The sequence below is a fragment of the Eriocheir sinensis genome, chromosome 17, assembly GCF_024679095.1.
Source record: "Eriocheir sinensis breed Jianghai 21 chromosome 17, ASM2467909v1, whole genome shotgun sequence".
In the NCBI taxonomy this organism is placed as follows: domain Eukaryota; kingdom Metazoa; phylum Arthropoda; class Malacostraca; order Decapoda; family Varunidae; genus Eriocheir; species Eriocheir sinensis.
Window position 1 is genome coordinate 7,043,563 of NC_066525.1, and position 27,648 is coordinate 7,071,210.

The window sequence follows — 27,648 nt, forward strand, 5'->3', positions numbered from 1 at the left end:
TCCTCAATAAGCGCGTACGTGATGTAGTGAATAGTGATGATGATAATAAAAACTAACCTTAATCTATGAAAAAAGAAAAGAAAAAAAGATTATGGTATGTATGGCTCTGCAGTCTCGCGGGACCGGGCCTGTCGTGTGCCGCGGCGCTGTCACACAAGCGCCCCGGTCCCCCTGCTCCTCCGTCACTTCCTCCAGGCCACAGAAAATTCCTGCTGGAGCCGACACGTGAATCATTGAAAAATATCAGCGTCGAAGGTCATTTGCTGTTCTTCCACATGACTTACAGGCACTCTATTACGAGGAGTATTAATTCAGGGCCGTTTGAGGTGCAGATGAAGTATGAGCTATAGTATGATGTATGAAAAATAAATTTGGTTGTGCTCCGTAGCATCATGGCAGCTTCCAAAACGCGACCGCGCCCCCGCCTACACTGACACTTCCTGAAGAGCGCCAGCATTCTTCTGCCTGACCTTTTCCACTTTAACGACACTCCGGCGCTGGCTGCGACTACGGTTGTTCGATGGCAGTAGTGAAAGAGCAACGATCGAGGACGTGCGAGGCTGCCTGTCCACACACGCGAGGAAGAAAATATGTTAGTGTTACTATAAATGTGTGGCGGTCTCGTTGACGTTCTAGTAGGTGACCCTCAGAAATAATATTAATTGTCACATTTTTGAGTTTTGGTTAACAATATTCTGTATCGATTTTCTTTGGCGTAACTGTGACTGTTGCGATACTATTGATGTGCGGTCCAGTGACTTTTAGAACAATGTGTATTCCTGATCACAATATATCGATTTCCTTTGTAAAGTGACTGATAAGATTTTTTTTTTTTTTGTGTGTGTGTGTGTGAAGGGGTTACTGTTTATAGATACCGTTGTAATACTGTTCATGTGTGCTCCAGTTGCCTTCAGAACACTATACACTTAAATTCCCTTGAGATATGATAACAAAAATGTGAAATTATATTCTTCATGTAGAATGGATGCTTTTTTTTCATAATCTTAACTTTATTACTACATGCATCCCCCGCTCACGTCACCAGTCACGGCGAAAGTAAAAACCGCCATCGTGACAAGTGTGAAGAGTGAATTCGAGCATCAAGTCGTGTTACATCAACGGGCGGGAGGGGAGGTGCGCGGCTGCCGAAGTTCGATTAGCCTTCCACGAGTGGCATCAAACGGTGGCCGCCTCCCGTGGGGGCTGAGGCGTGACTCAAGAATGATAAGTTACAAAATTAATGATATCAAGTTTCACAGCAATTTGTTCATTTTCACGGAAGAATATTTATAACTGAACTTGCTATTTCCAGTGGATGAAAGCTTGCCATATTCTTAAACATTTCGGAGCCCAAGCACACACACATTTGACAATTGAGGCTTTCGTAGGAGTGTTGGGGAGTTGCAGTAGTGGTTTAATGACCCTTTTGGAAGTTTGATCATTCTCATGTAGTGTACCAAGAATCTGCAAAAATGCTCATTAGAACGCGATTGATCTCCTTTTCGACCTTTGAAAGTAGGTGATGAGAGAGGCAGAAGCGTCTGAATCCCGACCAAATGCCTGTCGTCCCTTCCCTCCCTCCGTCGCGAGGAGCATGCATGTAGGTCGTGTCCGTCGGTGTCCCGGAGGAGTATCATAAAGTCTTCACAGCAAATTACGAGTGTGCCTCTTGAGGGAATCACTAAAGGTGAAATATAGGACACACTAAAGTCTAGAAAATATGTAAACGCAACATCCTTGACAATAATGGTCTCTCCCCTCCCCTTCCCTGCATTCTCCCACCATAGCGAAGCTGCAGGACATAAAGTCTCCCCACCCATTCCTCTCCCCGCAAAATGTGCATGGAACACGCTGGCCATTATCAGTAATGCCAGGGGAGGACGAAAATGTTCCCGGTTGTGTTGCAATGGCGAGGCACTTTTTTTTTTTTATATATAGTAACGGAGACGATAAAAAGGGGTTGGAATTTTCTTGTTTTGACCTAGCCCATAGTTGTGTTATTCGTCTGTACTGCTGGGTGGGCTGCACGCCGACTGCCCAGGTCAGGATTCGAACCCGGGCCCGCGGATTCGTTGTCAGGCAACCTAAACACTGCGTCACGGAAGCGATTAATCCCGATGATTAACTACTGGGGGGTAAACTAATGAATGTATTACTGTTTACTATACCATAACAATGGTGTCTTTCGCAGATCCTGCAGAAAATAAGGGCATGAATGAGGCCCCACAACAGCACTGAGAAGAGCGCAAGGGAGTACCACAGACCCTCGTAAGGACAGGCAGCACGCAGGAGGGAGATTGTGGAGTCGTGAAGATAATGTACAGATAGCTTAACCTAGTCCACAATGGGTCTGTTCAGCTCCGCCAAGAACTTCCGTGGCCAAGATTATGCCAAACTAAAGAAGGATTGTCTCAACAGAGGTTCGTATTTTCCTGTCTTTGGCCGACTGAGACAGATGGGTAACAGCGAGTGTAACCAGTTGAATATTAAGTGTGATTATTGCAGAAAACAATTTCCCCCTACAGGGACTGAAATTTTTGCAGACCTAGTTTTGCTGACTAGTTGAAGTACTGCTCATATGTAATTTCAATGTCATGTTGGTATCATGGGTATTTGTTGTCTTTCAACAGGAGAAAAGTTCAGTGATCCCAAGTTCCCGCCGCATGACTCCTCGTTATACTTCTCAAAGCAGCCTCCTGGAGTTGTCACCTGGAAGAGACCTCATGTAAGCAAACATTCTTAAGTAAAATGTTTACGGGTTTTGCAGATAAAGACAAGTTGAGACTCCTCCCAGAGCCTGATGTATGACCAGCAGTATCAACTATTTAATCTCCACAGTCGATTTCTAGACACCAATACTTTTAACTTAATGGCAATCAATGAAAATTTATGCAAATAAATCTTTTAATTGCAGTTTGTGTGAATTATTTAAACCATGCTTTCAGGAATTAGTAGACAAGCCTCAGCTCTTCATTGAGGGTGCAAGTGCCAAAGATGTGACTCAAGGGCAGCTGGGCAACTGCTGGTTTGTTGCGGCGTGTGCCACCCTTGCCGGCGTCAAGGAACTCTGGCACAAGGTTAGATGAATTTCAGTGCTTTAACTTCACAGAAAATTGAAAATTACATTTTTTTTTTTTCGATCTTTCCAACTTAAGTGTTTTGATGGTACCTACTGATATAGAACCCTTGCATTTATTGTACAAGGTATATCAGTAAGGTAACTCTGTTACTTTATGCACACAGGTCATCCCAGACTACAAGGATCAAGAGTATGGAGACCTCCATCCCGGCATCTTCCACTTCCGGTTCTGGAGGTTCGGAGAGTGGATTGAAGTGGTGGTGGATGACCTGCTCCCCACCATTGAGGGGCAGCTTATCTTCACTCACTCCAAGGAGAGAGGCGAATTCTGGTGTGCATTACTGGAGAAAGCTTATGCCAAATTGTATGGCTCTTATGAAGCACTTGAGGTGAGGTTCCACCATACATTATGTTCCATTCCCGCAGATGTGTTGGCAAAGAAAGCTTCTTTTCCGAGGTCATGACAGTTGCCTATTTATTTTGTTAATGAAACCTTTGTCTTCTAGGGAGGTAATCTCAGTGATGCCCTGGTGGACCTCACCTCTGGAGTGTCAGCCCATCTGGACCTAACGATTGGAGGCTATGTGGATGACTTTGAGAAACGGAAGCAACTCTTCAAAATGATGTCCAAGGAAATGAATGAACACTCCCTGATGTGCTGTGCCATAACTGTAAGTGCCTTCTTTGTTCTATACTTATTTTACATCAGTTTTTTACTCTCTTTCCAGACTTGAAATGTTATAATAATAAACACTTCCCTGATCCAAGCGATGGGAAAACTTAGCCTTTACAGCAGGCCAACAACTGGAGTGCTACAATGTAGTGGCTGTACATGCCACCAGCTCCTCATAACCCTAGAATGAGCACGTGAAGAAATTAGATTTAGTACGTAGCATTATAAACACCTTGCATAGTCATTGGAGGTTCTGGTGATGGCTCTCGAGGCGACCCTCTGGGACTTCAAGTCTCCTGGGCCAAGACCAAGGTACAGGTGCTTAGAGGCTTGCTAGAATGCAGCTAGATGAAACCGTACAGTCTGTTCATGCGTATGATGAGGACATTGAGATCTCGGAAAATTTCACATACCTTGGTAGTGTAGGTAATTCAGAACAATGGTGGGTCTTGCCAGGAAGTCTTACAGTGGATTGGGTTGGCCCACAGTGTTATGGACTTGCTCAACATGAGTATATGGCATTCTCAATAACTGTGTTGAAGGAAAAAGATCTGGATCTTCAAGTCCCTTGTGCTCCCTGTCTTACTCTATGGCTGTAAGACATGAACACTAAATGGAGACTTAGAAAGGCAGATTGATGCCTATAGTAATAAATGTCTAAGCAGAATTATGAGATATTGCTGGAATGACTTTATGTCAAACCGGCAACTACTCCGTGAGAGTGATTTGACATATACTATTACCTGCATAGTCCATCAACGCCAACTCCGGCTATATGGGCACGAGGCACGTTACTCAGAAGCCAACCCTGCTCATCGGTTGGGTTGTCTCTTTAAAAGACAATCCTGAGTGGAGGAGGCCAAGGAGTTGCCCACAGAGCTTGTAACTTGAGCAAGTCAACAGATCCTGCCATGAGGTACTTAGGATGAGAAGGGGCCCACATGGAGACTTGTCCGGTGGGTCCCCCGGATTTGGCGTTGTAGGGAGGGCCCCCATTGATTGATTGATTGATTATAATTATAAACACCATCATTATTTAGATTACTTTTGCAGTATGTAACTAACAGCACTGAATTAATGCACAAAAATTAATCACTGTTATGTAAAAATGTCATCAGAAAGCAAAATTTTACAGAGAAGCAATATCTTTTTTCTGTAACCTGAACAAATCAAAGAAGACAGTTGTGATTGTGGTGGAAGACGATCTGCATAGTGACAGCTTGTCTTATTATATATATGTGAGACCTAAATGCTTACTACATGTTAGTAATGTGAACTAGGGAGTAAGATGGCATGATTCTACTCCCCCTATAGCTTGTGACTACACAAGCTGCAGAAGGACTACATAAAGCATGAGCTGATCTCATGTGGTCTGAATGTTGCAACATTAGTATTGCATGTGCAAGTAAAACAGCCAGAACACATTTAACAAGGTGAAATAAGCCTAATAATTGTGAACAAAACTTCACAATTTCAAAGATATACTTTCCTGTATACTTTATATGTTTAAGAAAGTGCAGGAAAAAAGCTGTACCTTTCATGACCATGTTTTCCCTAAGATTTTGAAAGATGCAAGCCAGCAATGAATTATGAGATATATCACACTGTACTGTTCTACTAGTAGTAGAGTTTTAGTATGGTGAGCATAAATGTTCCCAGTGATTGCTGCTTGTAGATTTGTTTAATCCACTGGTTAAAAAAATGTTGCATATGTATCTTCTAGCTTGACTGGAATTTTCTTAGTATTGTTTTATCTTTTCATAATTTTCACAAGTTCTGTACTGTGTGAGCCATAACAGGACACAATACATAATCTTCCTTCCCTTTGATGCACTTAGCTTCATGTGTTGATGCTTATTCATGAGCTCTGAGGGTTTTAGAGAACAATAAATATCGAACCAGTTGAGTAGTGAGAAATTTCTACTTTATATGAGTGGAAATCTTACTCCCATGTATGGTTTGGGCTTCAATCCATGTGGATTTGGGTTAAATTTATCAGGTAATTAAATTAGGCTTTTTCTTTTTCTTTTTCATATGGATGATTGATGAGGGAATGATGCCCCATTACAGTGTTAAAATACTGCAGTAATAGCCACTTCAATGTTATGGATATATACTGAATGGACACAAATAATAAAATCATGACAGTTATTTTCAATTAAAAAGCTGTAGCATTTTTACTTCAAAATGTCGTAGCTAGGAAAAATGGAACTAATGAAATTTTTGAATGCTGGAGGTGGAAGCCTGTAACTATTGTTCTCTTGCTCTACTTTTTGCAGCACATCTTTGGTCTTGTTTATATTCATGTTTGGACAGTCTCAAGACCTGCATATATTTGATTACTAATGAAGTATCTTTGTATTTTTTGCTTTCCAAGACTGGAGAAACCTTCCCTCGGGTAAGCTGCATGTGTGCTGTGTGAAACAAAGCCAAATTAGCAGGTTTTACAGACTGACATTTTACCACTCCTTCCACATAGATACATACAGGAAAACCTCTTTGAGTCAGCACAACTGGAGCAGAGGCCTTGCTGACTTGACTGAATTGCTGAATTATGGGAGTGGTTTAACCTTCACTCAAAAAAGCACTTGTCCTGTTTCTATACAGAAATAAGACGTAATATAAACATAGGGAGGGTTTTTTGGGATGGTACAGATGAGTTAGGGTTGGTATGGGATCACTTCTATACATTAGGTAGTGTGGACAGCAGTGAGCAGTGCCTGGCACTGTTGTTTATGATTCTCATAATACTCACAGTCTGTGCAGCGATTCTTTTTACTAATGCATGTCTCTAAAAAATTAGGTAATAGTAATATCAAACAGGTAACAAACAAAACTAAAAGCAGTTGGTCAACTGGAACTTGTTAACAAAGGATATAAAGAATGGGCAGCAGTGCACTGTGCCCACTATGCACACTGGTGCATCTAGCACCATGTCATGCAGTCCAAGGTGGACGGATAAAAGTAGAGTAAGTGTGTCTGAAAGGGACCTTTAGGTTTTAGATAGGTAGCTTATTTCCAGCTACTTTTTGTATGTGCACAATGACATGCTGCTGTGCCAAATTTTGACCTCCAATAGATGATAGCACATCACTGACAAGTCCCCTTTTATTTTCTTACCAACAGTTACTCAAAACTGACTTAAAGAGGTTTCACTACATAGTAGATGAATATTCACAGATGCCTGTTTTATGGAACTTGTGAATATATCATATTACTGAAGGCACTTAGAATCTCATGCCTGAGTAATGACAAGCAACACCTATTGACATGATCACATGTATAAAGCACAGTAGCAGCTACAACTAACTGCACCTGTAGCGGTCCTGTTCAGACAGGATATTTCATTTTGTCAAAATGTACACTACACTAAAAATCTATTACTTAAAGAACATTACAAATTTTGCATTTATTACAATGCTATAAAGGGAGGGACAGTAACGTACGTAAGTTAAATTTTTCTTAAAAATTAGATTTTTATTCTGATTCTGTGCTCTGCCTTGAACAGATTTGTCGCTTGCAGTTTGATTTGAATTGCCTCCATATTTTCTTTTATTTGGCCAAGAGTCATACGGATGTTCTAGGATTTAGCTGAATTGGATCTAATCCTTAGAATACAACAGATTATGATTTTATGAATCTTCTATATTTTGGTGAAATTCTAATGTGTCTGTCACTGACTGGATGCAGCAGCTGTTCAGGACATTACTTTTCAGGTGGAGTTGCAAAATGGAAGTCATACAATTGATTTTGGTCTCTTTGTGTAATTATTTTGTCTTAAAAAAAACAAAAAAAAACACCCCTACAACTGCTTGATGCTAAAAAATATCTTGTCAAGGAATGTATTTTGTGATTCCTGAATATTCACTGCTCACTGAACATCCTGAGTATCATATAGCCATGATGATATCATAACAGCTTTCAGATAATCTGAAGATAGCTTTATAAATATATATGTTTTTTACTATATATCCAGGTAAGCACACTAATCATAGAAGTGCTTAATGTATTTACTCATTCATATACGTTCAGTTTTCCTTTTACAGTATGCTGAAATCTGTAGGGTGGTGTGAAAGTTAACATAAAATTCACAAATTATACTGATTCTCTTTCAAAGTGTAACAAGAATATAGAAATAATCAAGCTACGTGTTTGTATGTGTGTGCCCAGTTACCTTTACACATATTTGATTATTTTTATATTTTACTCACTCACTGCTGTGAACATCCCCTTAAAGGTAGTTTATGGCATGATCAGGGTGTCGGAGCAATAGATACAGTACTGTCTCCAGGATTGCGAGTTTCAAGTTTGCGATTCGCCGAGTTTGCGATAGGGACCCCAAAAATTAGATTTTTTATTGAAAACTGAAATTGCGATATGACCCAAAAGGAAAAGGAAAAGGCTGCTAAAACCGGATTTTTTCACACCTTGTTGTGGTCCTTGACTCCCATGCTCACTCTTACCCACCCCCTGGGCCTTTCCATTGGCCGCGGGAAGCATGGTGAGTGGGATTCGGGCAGCCAGGCGCATGTGTGCGAGCAGCCCCGACCACGCGCTGGGCTTGAGCAGCTGACGGGCGGCTGATGATGGTGATGGTGAGTGTCGGCGGCGTGGCCTTTGCATTGGCGCCACCCGAACAGTATTTTCATTGGGGCCCGTGTGTGTGTGGCTGTGTTTATTGTGGGCCCAGGCTCCTCAATTTGCTAATTCTTATTTTCCACATGTTGTGCAGGACTTCTTTCTTTTCATCCATCTCTTCTTTTTCAAAAAGAAGAGATTGTAGGAGAGAAAGGGGTCCCGTGCAACATATGGAAAATAAAAATTGGCAAATTGACAAGCCCAAACCCATAATAAACACAGCCACACACACACGGGCCCTGATAAAAATACCGTTCAGGTGGCGCCGATGCAAAGGCCACGCCGCCAACACTCATCATCACCATCACCATCATCAGCCGCCCGTCAGCTGTTCGGGCCCAGTGCGCGGCCGGGGCTGTCCGCACACATGCGCTTGGCCACCCGGATGGGTGGCCAAGCGCAAGAAGTCGACGGTTTTCAGTTTTCCCCATAAGAATAATGGTTCAAAGTTTGCGATTTCAACATTTGCGACCCGCAACGTCGATCTATTTATCGCAAACTTGGAGACAGTACTGTATATAGAAACAGATCAAGTATATGTGCCTTGTCATGGCTGAATCCTTGCATGCTTTGATGTATTAATATGTATCTAACACAGTAAAAAATCTATTACTTCTCTACAAGAAGTTTTCATTTCAATAATAAATTTTTAGCAAGCAATGAGCAAGTTTACCACATATGGTTGCCATGGTATTTGCATTCATTTGCATTCAGCATGTTAGATTTTCAAATAATTTGCTACCTCTTACTGTGGGAGTTGCCTGTACTTAAAAAGTACATTTACATAGTTGATCAGCAGGAGGTAAACAGATCTAATTTTGAAAACGCCGAACACTTTTTTACATTTTAAAACCAAAAATTTTCTTACTTGGGCAGCGCATGTGTGTGAATTGGTGTGAGCATATTTCTTATAAATCAAAATAGTGATTTTCCTTTTTTTTCCTCTTCCTGAACTGCAGTGTTCGCACTTTACTAATATTCCATATATTAATGCATGCAGTTAGCTAACACAAAAAAATTACTCTACTACGGAAAACTTTTTGCTGACCTTTCCAAATTTTTGGTTTGGGCATTTGGATTTTATGATGATGAAATGAATGAGTATGTACATACCAGCTGTATGTTGATGATGGTGATTAGGACTGGCATGATTTCTTAAAATACTTATTTATTAATATGTACTTTTTAAAATGCTAATAGGAACCAAGATTGGGTAACTACATTTAGGTATTAAATACAAATTCAATATTTCAGTCCAATCACTAGGACTGTCACCCTGAGTGACCCTGGAACCTGCTGTGATGTATGGGTATTCCTGGGTCTAGTTAAAGGAAACTAGTTGTAATGTTTTGGGGCAGTGGTATTAACATCAAATATTTGGCAGCCACACAGCCATGAGGAGGCAGAGATGAGGACAAGTGTGGGACTGGTGAAGGGCCATGCATATGGAATCACAGCTTGCAAGAAAATCAACATAGGAGACACAGGCCTTTTCTCCATCTTTAAGTAAGTGTTTTGAGAAAGATGATTTGTATTTCAGTAACTGGGCTTTACTTAGCAGAATGCATGTATTTATAAAGTTTCATTTAGAAGAATTATTAAGGATTTAAAGAAAAAAGAATATGTACTAACTAAAATTAGAATAATTAATTATTCTTTCCTTGAAATTTATACAGCTGGTATATGTACTGGCTAGAACCAAGAAGACTGTATGTACTCTCATTTCTTACCAGGCAATTTATCCTTTCCAAGATATGCATTCAGCGAGATGTGAGTAAGAAGTCAAACGCAGACCTGTACACCAGTCAGTCCACAGTTAGGCTTTCATTTTGGAGAGAGAATTCATTCCACTCAGAAGCTCTTCCTTGCATACACTATATTAACTGAATATAATTTTACATGATAGGTAGGCCTACATATAAAACTAAGTGCCTTAGTTTTATCCTGTAAGTGGGTAGACGCACAGCTAAATCAGTTTTAAGAGTTGAGATGCATCATCATGTTCAGTGTTATATCACAAATGTTCAAAGCCCTTGCATTTATTAAAATATTACAGTTTCTTTTTCAAAGGATTAAAAGGGAAGGACTGGGTATATGGTGGTCAGGTTTTGGCCATGACAACAAGCAAAAGTGTAGCATAAAATTGTTTTTTATACTACTCGTAAGTCTGACAAGATGAGATGCAAGATAGTCAGATAAAGTTTGGGCAAGGCATTGCAAAGCTGATGGTGACAGTCATTTGATATCAAAAAGATTTTTGCAGTGACAGTGATATTTATAAGGATCAGTAAGTGAATGTGTGTGTGTATGAGTGGAGTATGTGTGTGTACATGTGTGTGTGTGTGTGTGTGTGCGTGTGTGTGTGTGTGTGTGTGTGTGTGTGTGTGTGTGTGTGTGTGTGTGCGAAATTTTAATAAACCAATCCATTTCCTCTCCATCTGTGCAGTCATATACCCATTGACATAAATCTTAAATATGCACCTGATGGATGGCCATACACAAAGAGGTAATGTAACAGGAACGTGTGTATATATGTGTCTGTGTTTAGAATTGATTGCACTGTATCAGTTCAGTAACAGCCACAGACATGTAGCAGAGACACAAAGTGAATGAGTAGAAAACACTAGTTCAAGAACCGTAAACAAATCTCTCAGATGGGTTTCTTTGAACTGTGTATGTATTTGCTGGTGATTTGTTTGTAGCATTAAAGCATTATATCAGAGCTGATCTTGGAACTTTCACCACACTGTAGATGACTATATTGACTGCATGTACAGCACCTTGCTGCCAATCATCTTGGGATCCTACATGTTAAAAATGTTATTTAATAATAATAATAATAATAATAATAATAATAATAATAATAATAATAATAATAATAATAATAATACATAGTAGAAAAACAAACATATATGTCTCTGGTGTACTTAAGGTACGTAAGTGTGATATCCCAGTACTGAATAGCTACTGGCACCAATCATAATCATTGGTTGTAAAGTCCATGGCCTGGCTTCAGTGCATTGCTATGCAAGTGATGAAACCCTACCCTCTATTGATGAGGTCAAAGAGGGTGTGGCAAGATTGAGAAATTGAAGGCACAGACATGGACTCAGATGCAGTCTCAGGAAAGAAAATTGAGAAATGCCCAAAGAGGAAGATCAAATTTTTTTTTAATTTTTTACAGCAGAGAAACTGCTAAAAAAAAAAAGAAAAAAAAAGAAAAAAAAAAAAAAGCCCACTACTCACTGCTCCTGTAAAAGAGTTAAGAGGAGTGGCCGGACGATAGTCAATTTCGGGAGGAGTGGAACACCACTGTTAATAAGTTTAGGGGAAGAACAGTGACCATCTGCCACAACAGAGATAGAACGGCTGGAAAGGAAACTGGAGATACAGGAACAGAGAGAAGGATAGAATCCGAGAGAGGGCAGTTTAGAAAGCAAAGAGTTATGCTAGACTCTATCGAAAGCTTTCGATATGTGTAGCGCAAATGAGAAAGTTTCACTGAAACGGCTAAGAGAGGATGACCAAGATTCAGTTGAGAGCAAGAAGATCACCACTAGAATGCTAGGAACTCCTATAATAATGGATAAGAAAAACTGCAGATGGATAAAAATGCAGACAGCAGCAGACATTGTAAAGACGATCAACATATAGAAACAGCAATGGTCAGGACACACATGCAGGAGAGAGGAAAACAGATGGACAAAAAGAATTATAGACTGGGGAAATAACTGATATAAAAAGCCCAAGGGAAGGCCATTCTCCAGACGGTGTGATGAAATTTATAAATTTTATGAAACATTTACATGAAAATAGAAAACCAGAGGCACAAGACAAAAACTAATGGAACCATTTGGAAGAGGCCTATGTCATGCAGGGAAAACACAGGCTAATTATTACGTAGATGATGATGCTGTTATGTATTTACTTAGTTACCTATTTACTTATTTACTTATCTTTACATATTTATCAACTCATATGTATATTTACTTATTTGATTATGGAATTATTGATCTATGGAATAAATTGAATAGTTAGACTTACAGTTATTGCATCTTGGAGTTGGGTGTGTTCGCATTGGTGTGTTGTGCTTACGGCATGTCTTTGCAGGGGTGCCCAGAAGGTGAGGATGGTGCGCCTCAAGAACCCTTGGGGAGAGAAGGAGTGGAATGGGGCCTTCAGTGATGGGTGAGTGTTCTTTACTCTTCCACTCTTTATAGAGGAGAAAATCAACTAATTCTGCAGTGCAATGTTTGACAAATTGTACTTATAACAATGAGCATTATCCTTACATCAAACCAAAAAACTATGTATGTTATATAGGGAGTTTATATAGTTTTCCTACTCTTACATCTTATGAAGGAGTAATTTACAACATTATAAACTATTATAACTTCGTAAGATTTTTACAAATAATTTCAAACATTCTGCAACATTAGAACATTAGAATCCTAGGTCAAAAAGTCGTCCTCCATCTTGTAGATAAATGTAGGTTATAGTCTGGCATTCATAATAACGAATAATCTTAGAGCATTCATAAAGGTGCTTGGTGTAGTCATGGTGTTGCTTGGGAATGGTCGGCTCATATCTCAGGTATTACTAATTCAGAAAAAGCTGTCCATCAATTTCAGAGTAAACTGCCATACATTTTATGATACATATACGTTCAATGTGATGTTAGCCATGTGTATGAAAACAAATAAAAAACATGCTGATTTAAACCTCTCTCTTGGTCATAGGTTAGAGTATCTCTGCAATAGCAATAATAATAGTAAATAATAATAATAATGATGATAGTATTATAATAATGATAACAATAATGATAATAATAATAATAATAACAATAATAATAATAATAATAATAATAATAATAATTAATTTATATTCTTATCATTATCAATAGACTCATTTGAAACCAGTTGAATTTTAGTACCTATATTAATTTTTATACCGTTATGTTTTGTTATGATCAAAACAGATCAATGTTCAACTTTACAAGCTTTAAATCAACTAAAACCTTTTCCTACTTACCTATGCATAATTATGAAATGCTTGCTTTTGTCTTCGTGGATTGTGATACAGAAGGTGCATCATAAGCATTGCATTACTGAAGTACTGCCACATTTTGGGCTTTGTGGCATTGAATGAAAATTTTATCCTCAATAGCTACTTTATAAATTACACTTTTATTAGAATGAAGTTCATATAACTATAGGCAAATGGCATTTGTTCAGCATGTAAACACATGACTAATTATGCTGCTATGTCAACCATATTCACATTGTTCATGCTTATATTAATATCCGAGCCTGGATTCTTTTATTTACACTACGACAGCTTCAGGATCCAATGAGTTAAGGGCATGTGCCACTCCCTGTCCAAGTGCTCTAGGTGTTTGCTTTCTTTCCATGCTTGGGCTCAGGTTTTTCAGGACAGAAAGGTAAAGTGCAGTGTAAGCTGTTGCCTAACACACTGCACTCACTGTATTCTATTGTACTATCACCTTTGTCACTGTGCTATATAAACCAGTGATAATGTTTTTGTTGGTTGTGTCGCATTTATCTTCAGTTAAAAAAAAAAAAATGGTGTGCACTGTGAAGTACATTAGTGCCAATTTTGAGGTAGAAAATACTGCCATGAGCTTATCCAAAAAATGACAATTTTACATTATCATGGCTATTAATAGAAATATTTTGTAACCCCAAATGTGACTAGCAAATACTACTTATGTACACAAAATAATCATGAGGTGTAAACAAAGGGTTTAATGTTGCCCCTGCTTAATGGATAATTCAAAGCTAAAAAGTGAAATACCATTTGATTATTCCTGCTAAAAATTAGAAAACAGAATATCATTACCCTTTCACCAATAGCAAAAGCTCTATATCATTACTATTAAAGTCACATCAACAAGGCAAATTAATGCCATCAACATCAGCATAAACTAAAGCAATATTAAACCTGCCATTTTCAAATAATTTAGCCATTTTTTATTATATTGTCTCATCTCTGCTTTATTTCAATATGCTTAATGATCCCTGTTGAATATGATGTGGCCAGGTTTTTTATCTTCACATTATTTCCCCATCTAATCACTCAGGTATAAATATAGTTACCTCCCATGGACTAGTGTCACACCTCAAATGGGAATTATTTTACAGTACAGAGAGAAGTGAGTTTGTGTACTCTACCTCGCAACTGACCAAAATGTACTCCAGGTGACTACTTGCACTTGTGTGGTTCCACTGTATGCTTTGCACAGTATGTACTTTGTATAGATAGCCGCTCTGTGATGAAAGTAATTTCCTTTTTTTATATTTGTTGCTGCCTTTTTACTAACTTTTTTTTATACATTGTGAGTGTATCAAATAGTCAGCTTTTTAAGTCCTAAGAAATGTTTTTTTTACTTACATCTAAATATACTAAACTCAAAGTTATGTTCAGATTATTAGGGGAACAGGACAAGCATTCGAGGGGCACACAGAATTGTCCGCTGATCCTCTCAGCAACAACCTTGTCATTGTTTGAGCATGATTCTTGGAAGTTGATGTAATTATTTTTTTAATAACACAATAACTGACGTGGATTTTCTTGGGGCACAGTGTTTGATCGAATGGTAAGGCTATGCTAAAAAAAATATTTTATATGCAGGAGTGAGTGTCTACACTGATTTTTATTTCATTTATCATTCATTCATCGTGGGAGGGGAAAAAATAAATATACTGCAGATTAAATGTAGCAGATGTGCTGCATATAATCCACAGTCTTCTCTCACCACCCAATGTTTATCTTGCTCCTCATTTTGTTGCCATCATACCAGCCTCGTCCTCAACTCAACTTGGCATGGTGTCCACTCTACTGGCAATCTCACTATTATAAGTGATATTTAGTTACCACAGCTATAGTTTACACCTGCTTTTTTTACCTTATAATCCTAATTTATTTACAATTTAATTCCAATATAACTATGCTTTGATTTATTTCTTTAATCAAATTTTGTTGAGGCTGCTTTGTTCTGGAGTTGACTACATAACATCTTCCTATTAAAAGTTCTTGTTTCAGGAAATTTACAGCCATAATAAAAAAATACCAGAAATGATTTTAAACTCTATGTAAATAGTTTGAAGCTGATTCCTTGCCTCAGGCCTGTATGCCTCATGATATTCTCCTGGTAATAAATTGTAAGACTTCTGATTATACAATGGACAGAGCATGCCTCAGAAAATATTTGAACATTTATTGATGACTACATAATCTGCATTGAAAATATGTTCCATAAATCAGAATTTTAAATCAGCCAATGCTTTATTACAGATACAGTAAACTCTCGATATAACAGACCCGCTTACAATGGATTTTGGATATAACAGACAAGGTCAGAGGGTCAAAAATCCACAGGGACCGACCGAGAATAGTTTTTGAACCAGCTGCTCCCTGTAACTTCAATAGCGTCTGCTAGCCACGCTGCCCTTCTCTCTTTATCTGCTGTCCCATCCTTGGGTTACTGTGGTCTGTCTCAGCCCACCTGATGAAATATTTTCCTCCTCGTGGTTCCCATTCAAATGAAGAACATATTTACACCTCAAAAAAGTCTTATGCATCAATCTACGTAAATGTAATGGAAAATAGCCAAGTGTTTGTGAGTGTCTGTACTGACACAGCTTAACTGGTCACATGTTAGGTAGGTTAAGTTTTTTTTTTTTTATTATTATTTATTTGGCGTGCAGTGTGAGGCGGCGGAAATACAGCAAAAATACGCAGAGCAAAACAGGGCAGGGAGGCGGCGGGGATGGCCCACTTCGCAGGCCGGTATTGCAAGAAATACCTCCTCGCAGAAGTAAGTCGCTCTGCTGTCCATCACGCATGCGCACTGGGGGAATACACAGCAGGAAAACATTAATTTCCCTGGCTTTGTTTTAGTTTGTCCACTTGAGATCTTTGTGAGGGGTAAGTGAAATACAGAAACAGTACACAAGTTGAACCCCTCTCTGTGACCTATTTTGCTGCTGTGGTGGTGGAAGTACAACAGGCATTGAAAAGTATTTTACCCATACCCGTAAAAATATGGCCCCCCCCACAAGGCCCCACTGCCACCTAGCAGCCTCAATGCCTCGCAGTCCATCGCCAATTGTGCTGTGTGGCTATACAGACAACGTGCAGACAACATAACAATAAAAAAACTATGTACCTACGTTTATTAGGTTCGTCAGTATTATTAGACATTTTTTAAATTTCTGCCGCTTATTACCGGCATTAACGTACTAAGTTCCCCCAATTAGTCCGTTATATCGAGGGTTTATTGTATTTTATGTTATGAATGCACATGTAATATTAAAGCATATTCTGTCTGCTTTTATAATATACACAATTATTTTTTGAAGTTTTATGTTGCACACTGATTGTTTATAGTTAAAATATGGCATTGCAAGTTCATATGTAGATTTAAATTTCCCTTTGTGTGTGTGAACTTAATCTATAAATATCCAGTGTTTTCAGACTGACACTCTAAAGGGATGGATTCCAAACACTGTACAAATGTTTGACAAATGATTGGAAAATGCATTTTGATAAGTTCTAAATTCCAAATAACTAAAGTCAAAACATGTCTTTAAATTAGACATGAAACCATACTGCTTAAGATGTGTTTAATGTTTTAGAAGAGATAATAAATTAAGAAATATGTACTGAACAGATCACCAGAATGGTCAAAGGTCTCAGCATCAGAGCGACAGAAACTTGGCCTAACCTTTGAGGACGACGGTGAATTTTGGTGAGTACAATTGGAGGCACACAGGTCTTTTGCAGCAGTGATTAAGTGTGTAAAAGTAGCTACAGGATTTTCAATTATCATAAATACAACTTTTTCTTTTGTCATACTGATTGAATATTTCCAATCCACATATTGATGCAGCATTTCAAGTGATCCATCTTACTGCCTTCTCTTACAGGATGACCTTTGAAGATTTTCTAGAGCACTTCACTGACCTTTCCATATGCTTCCTTATCAACACCAAGTTTTTAAGCTTTAGCAAAACTTGGCACGAGACCACCTTCTTTAATTCCTGGACTATTGGTATTCGAGGCCATAACTCGGATAGGGCAGGAGGATGTCCAAACCACAAGGACACCTTTTTACGCAACCCTCAGTTCAGGTAAATGATGCAAACTTTTCACGTGTTTTTTTATCACAAGTATTGTTGAATCAATCTGGTTACTGCATTCTTACTAGGAGCTTATTCCACTGTTTCATGGATATTGAGATAGTATAATGTATTCAGTCTTAAAAGAAGAGCTCTCAAGTGACTTTTCTCTCAGGTTTGACATTAAAGAGGAAACGGATGACGTTGTGTTCCAGCTGATGCAGAAGGACGCCAGGGAACGTAAGCAAGAAGGAATGCAAAACCTTGTCATAGGTTTCCACATCATGAGGGTATATATCTAAAATTTATAATGATGCTGATAATATAAAGTTATTATCTGTAGGTTTAAAATTGTAAGCGGATAATTGTGAGTGGCAGAAATATTTAGCAAATACTTATTTTAGTTAATTAGAAAGTGAGGCACGGAGGAACTTGTATTTCCTCATGTATATCAAAATTCTCAAGCACTGACTAGGCATTGAGGAATATTGGGCTTGTTAGGAGTTTCTGTATATTTTGGTGATGACTGACCCCATATTAGAATGGCCTCATTCATCAAAATTTAATCTGATGAGTGTTGTTTATCCTGCTTGTTGATCAAGGGATGTCAGCAAATATGATATGCAACATGTCTTTCTTTTATAAGGTTGAAGAAAACAGAAAATACAGAGTCCACCGGATCCATGACGCAGTGGCCACATCTGACTACATTCGTACTCGAGGGATTTTCCTGAGAGAGCAGCTAAAGGAAGGCCGCTATGTCATCATTCCCACAACCTTCAAGCCAGATGAGACGGGAGAGTTTCTCCTGAGAGTATTCACCTCAAAAGATCCAGATGCCAAGTAAGTTTACTTTTTTCCCATATAACAGCACATATAGCCACTCCTCATAGGGAAAAGAGTTGATAATAAGCCACCAATTCAGCACTGCTTCAAATAAACCCATTCACAAATATGGTTGTTTATACCACCCAGGCCAGGGATTGATGCAGAATCCAGCTAAAGACTGACCCCTTTAGGAAAAGTTAGGATGGAGATAAAATTTCCTTACTACAACTTAACCTTCCATATGTAGGAGCACCACATAAATATTGGGCAATGTGATTTCCACTTTTAAATACTAAATGCCTTCTTTCTAGAGCCTTTTTCAAAAACTCTCATATGTTTAATATTATACTTATGGTAAAATCAACTCATTTTCATTAATTGGAATTATATACTTAATAAAATTATAGATCAGCAGCCACTCTCATCATATGCCTCCTCTTCAGAGCCCTTCTCCATCTTAAGTGTGCACACAATCTGTACTTCCAAGCTGTTGTTCTTTTCCCTCCCACTCTCTTTCTATAAAAATATTTGAAGACAAAGTCCATCCCCTTGACAGGGAATCAACTCACACACATCATCCACCATACTCCTGTTCACCCACCATGTCATCTCACCCTCACATTCTTTAAACTACTCATTGCACTATGTGATGCCCAGGATGCATATCACAGGCAGTAAAGGTAATTTCTTCAAGTAATTTGAGTACTTTCAGTAACTGTTCTTCATTCACCTCCATTACAGAGAATTGATCAAAGACCAGCCTAAGAATCCCTGGTACTCTTGCTTCAAGAAGGCTGTCATGGTCACCACAATCACTGTAAAGTGTGCCAGTAACTTAGAGAAACAATCTGCATTTGGGGGTAAGTTTTTATGAAACAGCAAAGGTCTTTGTTTTGTAGTGTGAAGCAAATTACACCTCATTTCCTGATGGAGAGCTAATCGTGTGCAGGTCGTGCTTGTGTTTTAAGATGAAATGATGGGCTGTGGTTCAAATATTGCTGCAAATAATAAGAGATTTTGATTACTTGAGGTAGGCTACATATCTATGATAGGTTAGTTTCCTCATTCATTCATGCCTAATGAAGAAAATCTAATTTATCTAATTTATGTGACTGTGCTGACTCAACATCATAATATTTATAATTTGTAATTCTTTCATGAATATTTAAAATTTTTGGGAATCAAGATCAATCCATTTTTTTTCAAACAAAACAAAAAAGGATATCATTCTCACATCATTTTATAATTGTGATAACTACATCACCACAGCACAAGATCACTGTATCAGCTTTCATAACTGCCATGAGTACTGGTAAAAGGAAAGCTGTGTTTGATGGGCATGTGTCACTCATTTGCACTAACACCTGCCATCATCTTAACCCTTCTCCCTGCAACAGGCAGAATGGGGGTCCAGGTATGAGGAAAAAGAGGAGGAAAAGTGAAAAAAAAAGCCACATTACCATCACACACCCATACTCCTGCTCATTTACTTTATTTTTACAGTCAGCAGTTTGGTACCACATACATGCAAAGAGCTATCAAATACCAATCCAGAAGAAGTAGTTGATCTGTAGCCATGCACAAAATCCCCATTTTACATTCTCATAACATGTTCAAGCCATTTCAAAAAGAAATCCTCATGTTGTCTATACACAATCTCTATATCTTAGTACTAATGAAGACCATGCACAACTGCTGTAAGTCACACAGCTATTCTAAATCATGTACAATCATTGTCTGTTATGCACAACTATCATTATTAAGAACAGCTGTTCTAAGGCATACATAACTGCTGCAAGTCAATACAAAACTGTTTCAAAGTCTTACACAACTCTTGTAAGCAATACAAAAGTGTTGGCACTTATGCAAATCATTCTAAAAGCAATGCCATACTCTAGTGTAGATTTTTGGTAGCTTAAAGCTATTCAACACAAAGGCAGACATCCTGGTGACTCAACATTCCTTGCACCAAATGATTCTGATGGTGTCCCCATTGGTGCCTGCAAGACTAATGCCATTCATCACACAGTCATTAACTCAATACTATCTCTTCTCATACTGCATGGTCGCTAGAATGGGCTAATCAGACACGAGCAGTGTATAAAAGTGTTCGACTAAAGAAGCGGAGGCAACAACTACGGCGCATTATTGAGGTTGATCCTTACAGGGAGAATCGAGCCTTGAGCTACTCTGAATACTCAGGCAAGAATCTCTTTTGGCAACACTGTAGCAGCAGTTGTCTGGTGCACATCTTTGGTGTCTTGATTTTATTGAATTAATTGATGTATATTTTAATACTGGTTAGCTGAAAATGCACAACTGATAAATGTGTATTACTAGTTATATCAAGGCATCTCTTATAGAAAATGTTTGTATATTTTTCTCTTTTACAAAAACAGCAGTTGAAAAACTTTTACATATTTTCAAAATGGTTCACTATGGTTAGAATATTTCAAATCTTGGTTGTTTCTTGTGATAGTTGAAAAGTTCTGAGCTGATTGCTATGATCTACTTAGTAAGGTAAACTCATTTTGATATTATTACATGACAGTAATTAATCATTTGAGGAGGAGGCCAGATTCCTTTCAGTTTCATTTGCCAAATAATTTAGAAAGCGTAACTATTGAAATATTAGTAATACGCTTTTCATCTAAAAATGTTGTACTTGTTAGCTACATCAATTAGAACATTTTAATTGCAGTTTCAGACATACACAAACTCCAAAGTGAGCGAGTTTATAGAAAATAAAATGTGTCAGAAATGAGGTCACAAGGCATGATAGTCACATAAAGGTAACGATAAAATGAAGGAAAAGATGTGATGATGTATAGAAGGGCAACGTACAACTAGAAAGAAGAGAGCTGTAAGATTTAATAAGGTCAATGCAGACTGGTTAAGTGGATTCTTTGAAGGAAGGAAATGTTACCTTCTAATGGGGTAGAATGATCTTTTAAGACCATTATAGAATTAAGGCACTTTTACACCTTGTATGATCAGAAGGTTTTGCAAACACAAACTTTTGCAAAATAGTGATATTCTTACTCACCATTTTCAGGTACTTACCTCCCTCCCACTATTAACTTGGCCTGGACACACAACTGGTAACATTACTTTATATCCTGCCGAGGCATCAGCTTTTTGTTTTTAATTTGCATATATGAAAACTGAATCTATACTTCAAAATTTTTTTTTTTTTTTTTTCAATTTCAACACACACACACACACACACACACACACACACACACACACACACACACACATACATACACTCTGAGATTTGGATGTGGGACCCCATGAGTGCAGCTTACTTCCTGTATATCAGAACTAAATAAATACACAGATATTCACACACACAAAAAGAAAAGCAATCAATATTAGCATATGCTGCCAATAAATTAGACTAGTGCATTACCATTATGAAAGATTTACCTGACCTCTTGACAGCTTTAGTGTTTTTTTTATAGATGCTTTTAGGCAAATGAGAAATTAATGTAAGATACATTTGAAGTTCCAAAATGAATGAATTTCACTTATATTACGACACAGGGATCCTTTAAGGAGAAAGTCCACCGTGGATTAAAATTGCATCTATGGTCATGAATAATTTTTATGTTGTATATATTAGTACCTTTGTTATCATATGAAAGTTTCAAGCTGATCAGATGAAATGAAAAATTAAGAAAACTATTTTTCTTTTTTATGAATAATTTGAATTACTTTTTCTTGGCCATTTTTTTACTGACTTTCTTGTGACATGCACATTTGATAATTCATTGTTATTCTAAAGTTTCATGAATATCGTGCAGAAAATAAAAGCAAAAAAAAATTTTATGTTCATTTTGTACTAGTTTTGAGAAAAATGCGATTGGTTTTGCTAAAGTTCTTCGGCCCAGTGAAGGTACTATACTGTCAATGCTACTTTTATATGAATTTTATGGGATCAGTAATCACATATCAGTGAGTGCATAAAAGGATCAGACACCTTGTCCCCCCTTATGAAGGTATTAATTGCTCAAAGGCGAGGGTGTCAGGGCACGCCACGCCGCTCATTGTTGCAAGGTTCGATCAGTACTCTCCAGGTGCATAGCTATCGGTTGGAATTCCTTTGTCTGTCTTCCTTTTCTTTTATATTGTCTTCTTCGATGTAATTCTTTTCTTTTCTCTCATTTCTAATCCTTTTTCTATGTATTCACTTGTTCCAAACATTTTTGTGAGCAGGTTGCACTTCTCATATCCATAATTGTTACATGGGTTACAAACTTCACCCTGAAGATTGCTGCATATTTGATTTTCCAACCTTTATTCCATACTTTGGCATGCCAGCTAATGCGCCACAGTCAGCGTGCCACACCCACGCAGTAGCCATTTAAATCTCCTCACTATTGGCATTGAAATATATATCTGACTGAAAAAAATTCTACCATTTGAAAGCCAAAGGATAGGGTGTTGCCATAGACCATATAACTCAATTTCGTATTTTTTGAAAATTATTTTCATATTTTTACGGTGGACTTTCCCTTTAAACTATAATTTATCAGAGTAAGGTTTGACATCAAGATCAAGTTCATGTATGTTTCACTGTAGATCTGCCAAGTCCAGTAGTATGTTCTGGTGCACCATTACTTTTAACGAGTGAAACTGGTACATCAAAATTGAATTTCTGTTGCATGTGGTAAAGAAATGTTTTTAGTGTTATAATCATGAAACCTTCTTGCACCTGTGCATGCGTTCCACACTTTTGAATAAGGACGCAACCACGTAAGTAAGTTGGAGATTTTTCATAGTTTGTCAAAGTTAAAACCTCACACTTTAACATTTGTAGTGAATATTAATGTTCGATTTTTTTGTTTCCTCATTTTGAATATTCAAATGATAGGCAATATTGTGGGACTGCTTATAACTTGGAATGCTGAAACAATCTTAAATTTGAGCTAAAGGTATATATATTTTTTCAAGTGAAAGTAGGGATGGCAAGCTATTTGTACTGTATTGATAAGTAATGTTAGGCACTTTAATATGTGTATTTGTAAGGCTCTACCTGTATATTAGTTAATGTATTAATGTATTAAGATTGATTTGTGTTCTTTGAGATACTGTGCCTTGTGTGTTGAATATGAAATACTGGTGTTTTAGAGGCACATGATCAACTTTTGTGGGAGAAAAGTCTTAAAACTCCTCTTACTAAAATGAATGCCATCAGTATTAAAATTACCTTACGTAAGGAAGCTATTATTTTGATGCTTTTTCACAGGTGACCCTGATTCTTATTGCATCATAAAGTGTGAAGGAGAAACAGTTCGAACACCAGTTGAAAAGGGCACCGCAAACCCTAAATGGAACACCACAGCCATCTTCTACCGTGCAAAGCCTGAACAACCCATTGTGATTGAAGTGAGTGGAGTTGGTGTTTCATAGCTACAGTTGCCTAGGTGGTAGTATAGAAATTACGGCATAAAATATATGTGGATAATCTGAGAAGAAGAAAAAAAAAAAAAATTCAACATATGACATGACTCAACATTAGTTCTCAGAGTAACTCTGTCACTCTAATCATGGATTTCAACATTCTGAAACCCACCTTCACCTTAAAAATTCATAAAGTCATCTGCTCAGAGAACGAATGATTGCTTAGTTGCAGCATAAAGGAACAATGCCAGGACTGAAGGGCAACTCCATTTACATGTTTCAATTTGATACAAAAACTTTATTTTGTGTTGACAGTGTGGTGAAGGTACTTATTAACCCTTATACTCCGTCAGGCATGGCTTTTATGTTAGTCTCCGTCACGCCACGATCGTGGTGCTCTTCAAATATCGTGTTCATCTTATGACACACAGTTTGTTTATGCTTGAGGCATACATCAAGCCCTGTCATTGGCCCTTTGCTTTCAACTTGCTGGATGCTTGGCCAATCACATCCCAGCTTTTACAAGGATTTGTTTATGTTGTAGTCAGGCTCCAGATTTTCCTGCGGTGAGTACATGATCATGATATGTGCTGTATTTTATCATTTTTTACAATTTTCTAGGCAATATAGCAGATATATATGTATTTCCATGAGAAAATAAGTATTTCAGGCACATGATATGATACATGACAATACTTGAGAATTGTTTTTTTGTCTTTTTATTGACCTAGATAAGAGTGGAGTGTGACACAAGGATGATGTCAGATGACGAGTGTGAGGTGATACTGGAGGTTTCCCATCTAGAGGAATATATAAGTTCCATTTGTTCATTTATGATTACATCTTAGCAGAGGGCAACTTCTAAGCTTTCAAATGATATATAATTGTCCCTGTGTTTATTACAATAATTTGACTGAACACTGAGGTAGGCAAGGGAATACCTGATAACATTAGTTACTCGCTTTTTAAGTTCGTAACTTAACACCACCAACTCATTTTATCACGGAGTATAAGGGTTAATAGTCTATATATACAGTAACATCATAATAATACACTTCTCAGAGCTGAGTTGTGCAATGGGAGGAGAGGGAGTGGAACTTTCTGTGCATTCTGAGTGCATTGTGGGTAGGGAACACTCACTCCTGTGCAGGATACTCTTACCATGATCGCATCACTACTGTGAGACATAATAATAATCCTATGATCGTGCTGTCAATGTGTGGGTCAGGGATCACGTGATTGCACCACCAGTCACAGGCATAATATAACTGATTGTAGGGAATCGTATATAGATTTTAAGTAGGGAATGTTCAAGACTGTATACTGATAGTCACTTCTAACTAAATATTGTCACCAACAGATCTGGAACAGCAACATGTTAGTGGACGGCTTCATTGGGCGAGCTGAGGTTACTGCACCTATCAACCCGAACTACACCCAGGTTCAGCTTTCACTGTATGGCAGACGCAAGGAGAAAACTGTAGAGAAACAAGGGCATCTTCTGGTGCAAGTGTACAGTGATGATGACCTGACCAGCATCTAGTTCCCATCTACAGACAACAATTAATGTATAGTTGTATGTATGTTTTCAAAATTTGAACAGCATTTCTATTATTTTGTATTGATGAGAAATATGTCACAATATTTTATATACAAAGAGAGAAAACAAGTGTACTATTCTTAAATGCTAACTAATTCTCAGAAATATAAGTCCTGTATATGCAAATTCAAGCTACTGATATTTTATATGACAAGCCACAGAGATGTGAGCCCGAGGTGTTGGGCGTGTGCTGCAGACTTATGAATAGATGACTGAATGAGTATGGGAGGTGCATGAACTACAGTTCACTGTCTATTCCTTGTTGACGAGTGTGGATTTTGACAGTATAATTCTATTTTGATGAAGATCTTTTGGGTATTAGACTGAAAACAAGTGAACATTAATGAACTATAGGTTTTAACACACTGGCAGTATTTTCCATGACAAACTTAAAGTTGCAAATGACATCTTGGGCGTATGCATATTAGTTACTTATGTATGATTAGTTTTTGTATTCTTTTTTATATTTTTACACTGTATTAATGTTTTTGTGTGGAACAGAAATATGAAAAGGATTGTGCTATTATTAGTTTACTGATGCAAAAGTAGTGAAAGAAATCAAAGAACAAATGGTCTTTCCTTTCACACTGCAATATTTTTCTTTTCATGCCGTTGTCCCAGGATTGGATACGAACCAATCTGCTGCAGTCAGCTTATGCCTAGGTACAATGTGTGTTACTGTATCGCCTCACCCATGCACTGATGCATGTGCCTAGCTCAAAAAATGAAATTTTACTCATTAGTACAGTTAAAAAAAAAAAAAGCACTGATGAAGATATATTGTTCCTTTAATTCCTATATTTTTATATGGTCTTCATAAGTGAAATATAGGTGCAGGCCACACAAAAAGTTACAATATCCATTTTATACAGTTACTGTAAATAATACAAATGTTAGTATCAAGCAAATGACTAATGCCTATAATCAGTCACTTTCCCTGATACCAGCAGTTGTTGATTCTTAGTGTTACTCTTTGGGAACAGATTACTGTATAGTTAGACATAATGACCCACATACTGTGATGCACAATGTGTTGAAACATATAATCTAAAGTTGCATCAAACTGTTTGTTTTATTACCACTAATTTTAAACAGTTATTAGTGAAGACACCCACCATCCACAGGTGTGACTTATTAATTTATTATTCACTGAACGATAATTGGTCGTATTCTTAAACATTTTGGCACACAACACATGTTTGACAAGGCTTTCGTAGAAGTTGTGGGCATTTCCAGTGGTAGTTTTCTGACCCTGGTGGTTGTTTGACCCTTCTTCTGCACCATGAACTTAAAAGAAACAAACATTAGAACCCAATTAGTCTCCTCTTTGGCCTTTGGAAATACATAGTTGATGTGAGAGGCGGAAGTGTCTTAATACCGGCCAATAATGCACCCTCACCCACATTCCATTATATATATATATATATATATATATATATATATATATATATATATATATATATATATATATATATATATATATATATATATATATATATATATATATATATATATATATATATATATATATATATATATATATATATATATATATATATATATATATATATATATATATATATATATATATATATATATATATATATACATACATACACACACTCTCTCTCACAGACACGGTGTGTCAGAAAATTTCCAGGACTGGGGTCACAAATAACTTGATGGCTTCCAAGTCCGGAAAACGGGTCCCTTTGATGAACCCCTTGAGCTTGAGATAAAGGAAATAATCACACGGAGTCAGGTCGGGTGAATGGGGTGGTTGCTCCAACATGGCGGTGTTCTTCTCGGCCAGGAACTGATGGATGCTCAACACTGCTCATGGTTTTGTGAGCCGGCGCGTCTTTGTGGTGAAGCAGCCACGATTTGTCCTGCCACAACTCTCGCCTCTTCTCGCGCACTGAGCGATATAAACACCTGTATGCAACGCTCCTTCTAGTCATCGTTCAGCAGATTCTCTCTCTCTCTCTCTCTCTCTCTCTCTCTCTCTCTCTCTCTCTCTCTCTCTCTCTGACAAAGACAGGCAAAGCCTCCAAGAGGATTTGCACAAAATTTCAGCTTGGTTGGATAGATGGGAGATGCCCTTTAATGTAGACAAGTGCCAGGTCCTTCAAGTTGGAACAAGAAATAAGTTTGATTACGAAATGGGCGGCGTTAAACTCACAAGCGTTCAATGCGTTAAGGACCTGGGGGTCAAAATCGCGTCAAACCTCAAATTCTCACATCAATGTATTGATGCAGCAAATAAAGCGAACAGAATGTTGGG

The 27,648-nt window shown here is 37.7% G+C and overlaps 1 protein-coding gene across 7 annotated transcripts in view; it reads left to right on the forward strand.

Annotated features, from left to right (window-relative positions):
- LOC126999875 (calpain-5-like) overlaps positions 1-26,427 on the forward strand; it is a 41,194-nt gene extending 14,767 nt beyond the window's left edge. For 3 of the 7 annotated variants that reach the window (XM_050862984.1, XM_050862986.1, XM_050862985.1), the window contains exons 2-17: positions 2,192-2,420; positions 2,631-2,725; positions 2,946-3,077; positions 3,244-3,468; positions 3,586-3,750; positions 6,130-6,150; positions 9,775-9,896; positions 12,501-12,578; positions 14,552-14,608; positions 17,083-17,160; positions 17,339-17,542; positions 17,706-17,820; positions 18,177-18,373; positions 19,100-19,218; positions 23,610-23,749; positions 25,125-26,427. In XM_050862984.1, coding sequence (XP_050718941.1) covers positions 2,345-2,420; positions 2,631-2,725; positions 2,946-3,077; positions 3,244-3,468; positions 3,586-3,750; positions 6,130-6,150; positions 9,775-9,896; positions 12,501-12,578; positions 14,552-14,608; positions 17,083-17,160; positions 17,339-17,542; positions 17,706-17,820; positions 18,177-18,373; positions 19,100-19,218; positions 23,610-23,749; positions 25,125-25,307 — 2,007 coding nt within the window. In that variant the 5' untranslated portion in view covers positions 2,192-2,344 and the 3' untranslated portion in view covers positions 25,308-26,427. Of the gene's footprint in view, positions 1-527; positions 636-2,191; positions 2,421-2,630; positions 2,726-2,945; positions 3,078-3,243; positions 3,469-3,585; positions 3,751-6,129; positions 6,151-9,774; positions 9,897-12,500; positions 12,579-14,551; positions 14,609-17,082; positions 17,161-17,338; positions 17,543-17,705; positions 17,821-18,176; positions 18,374-19,099; positions 19,219-23,609; positions 23,750-25,124 lie in introns of all 7 variants that reach the window. The other 4 variants (XM_050862987.1, XM_050862990.1, XM_050862989.1 and 1 more) reach the window with 4 other exon arrangements.
- Positions 26,428-27,648: the final 1,221 nt, after the last annotated feature.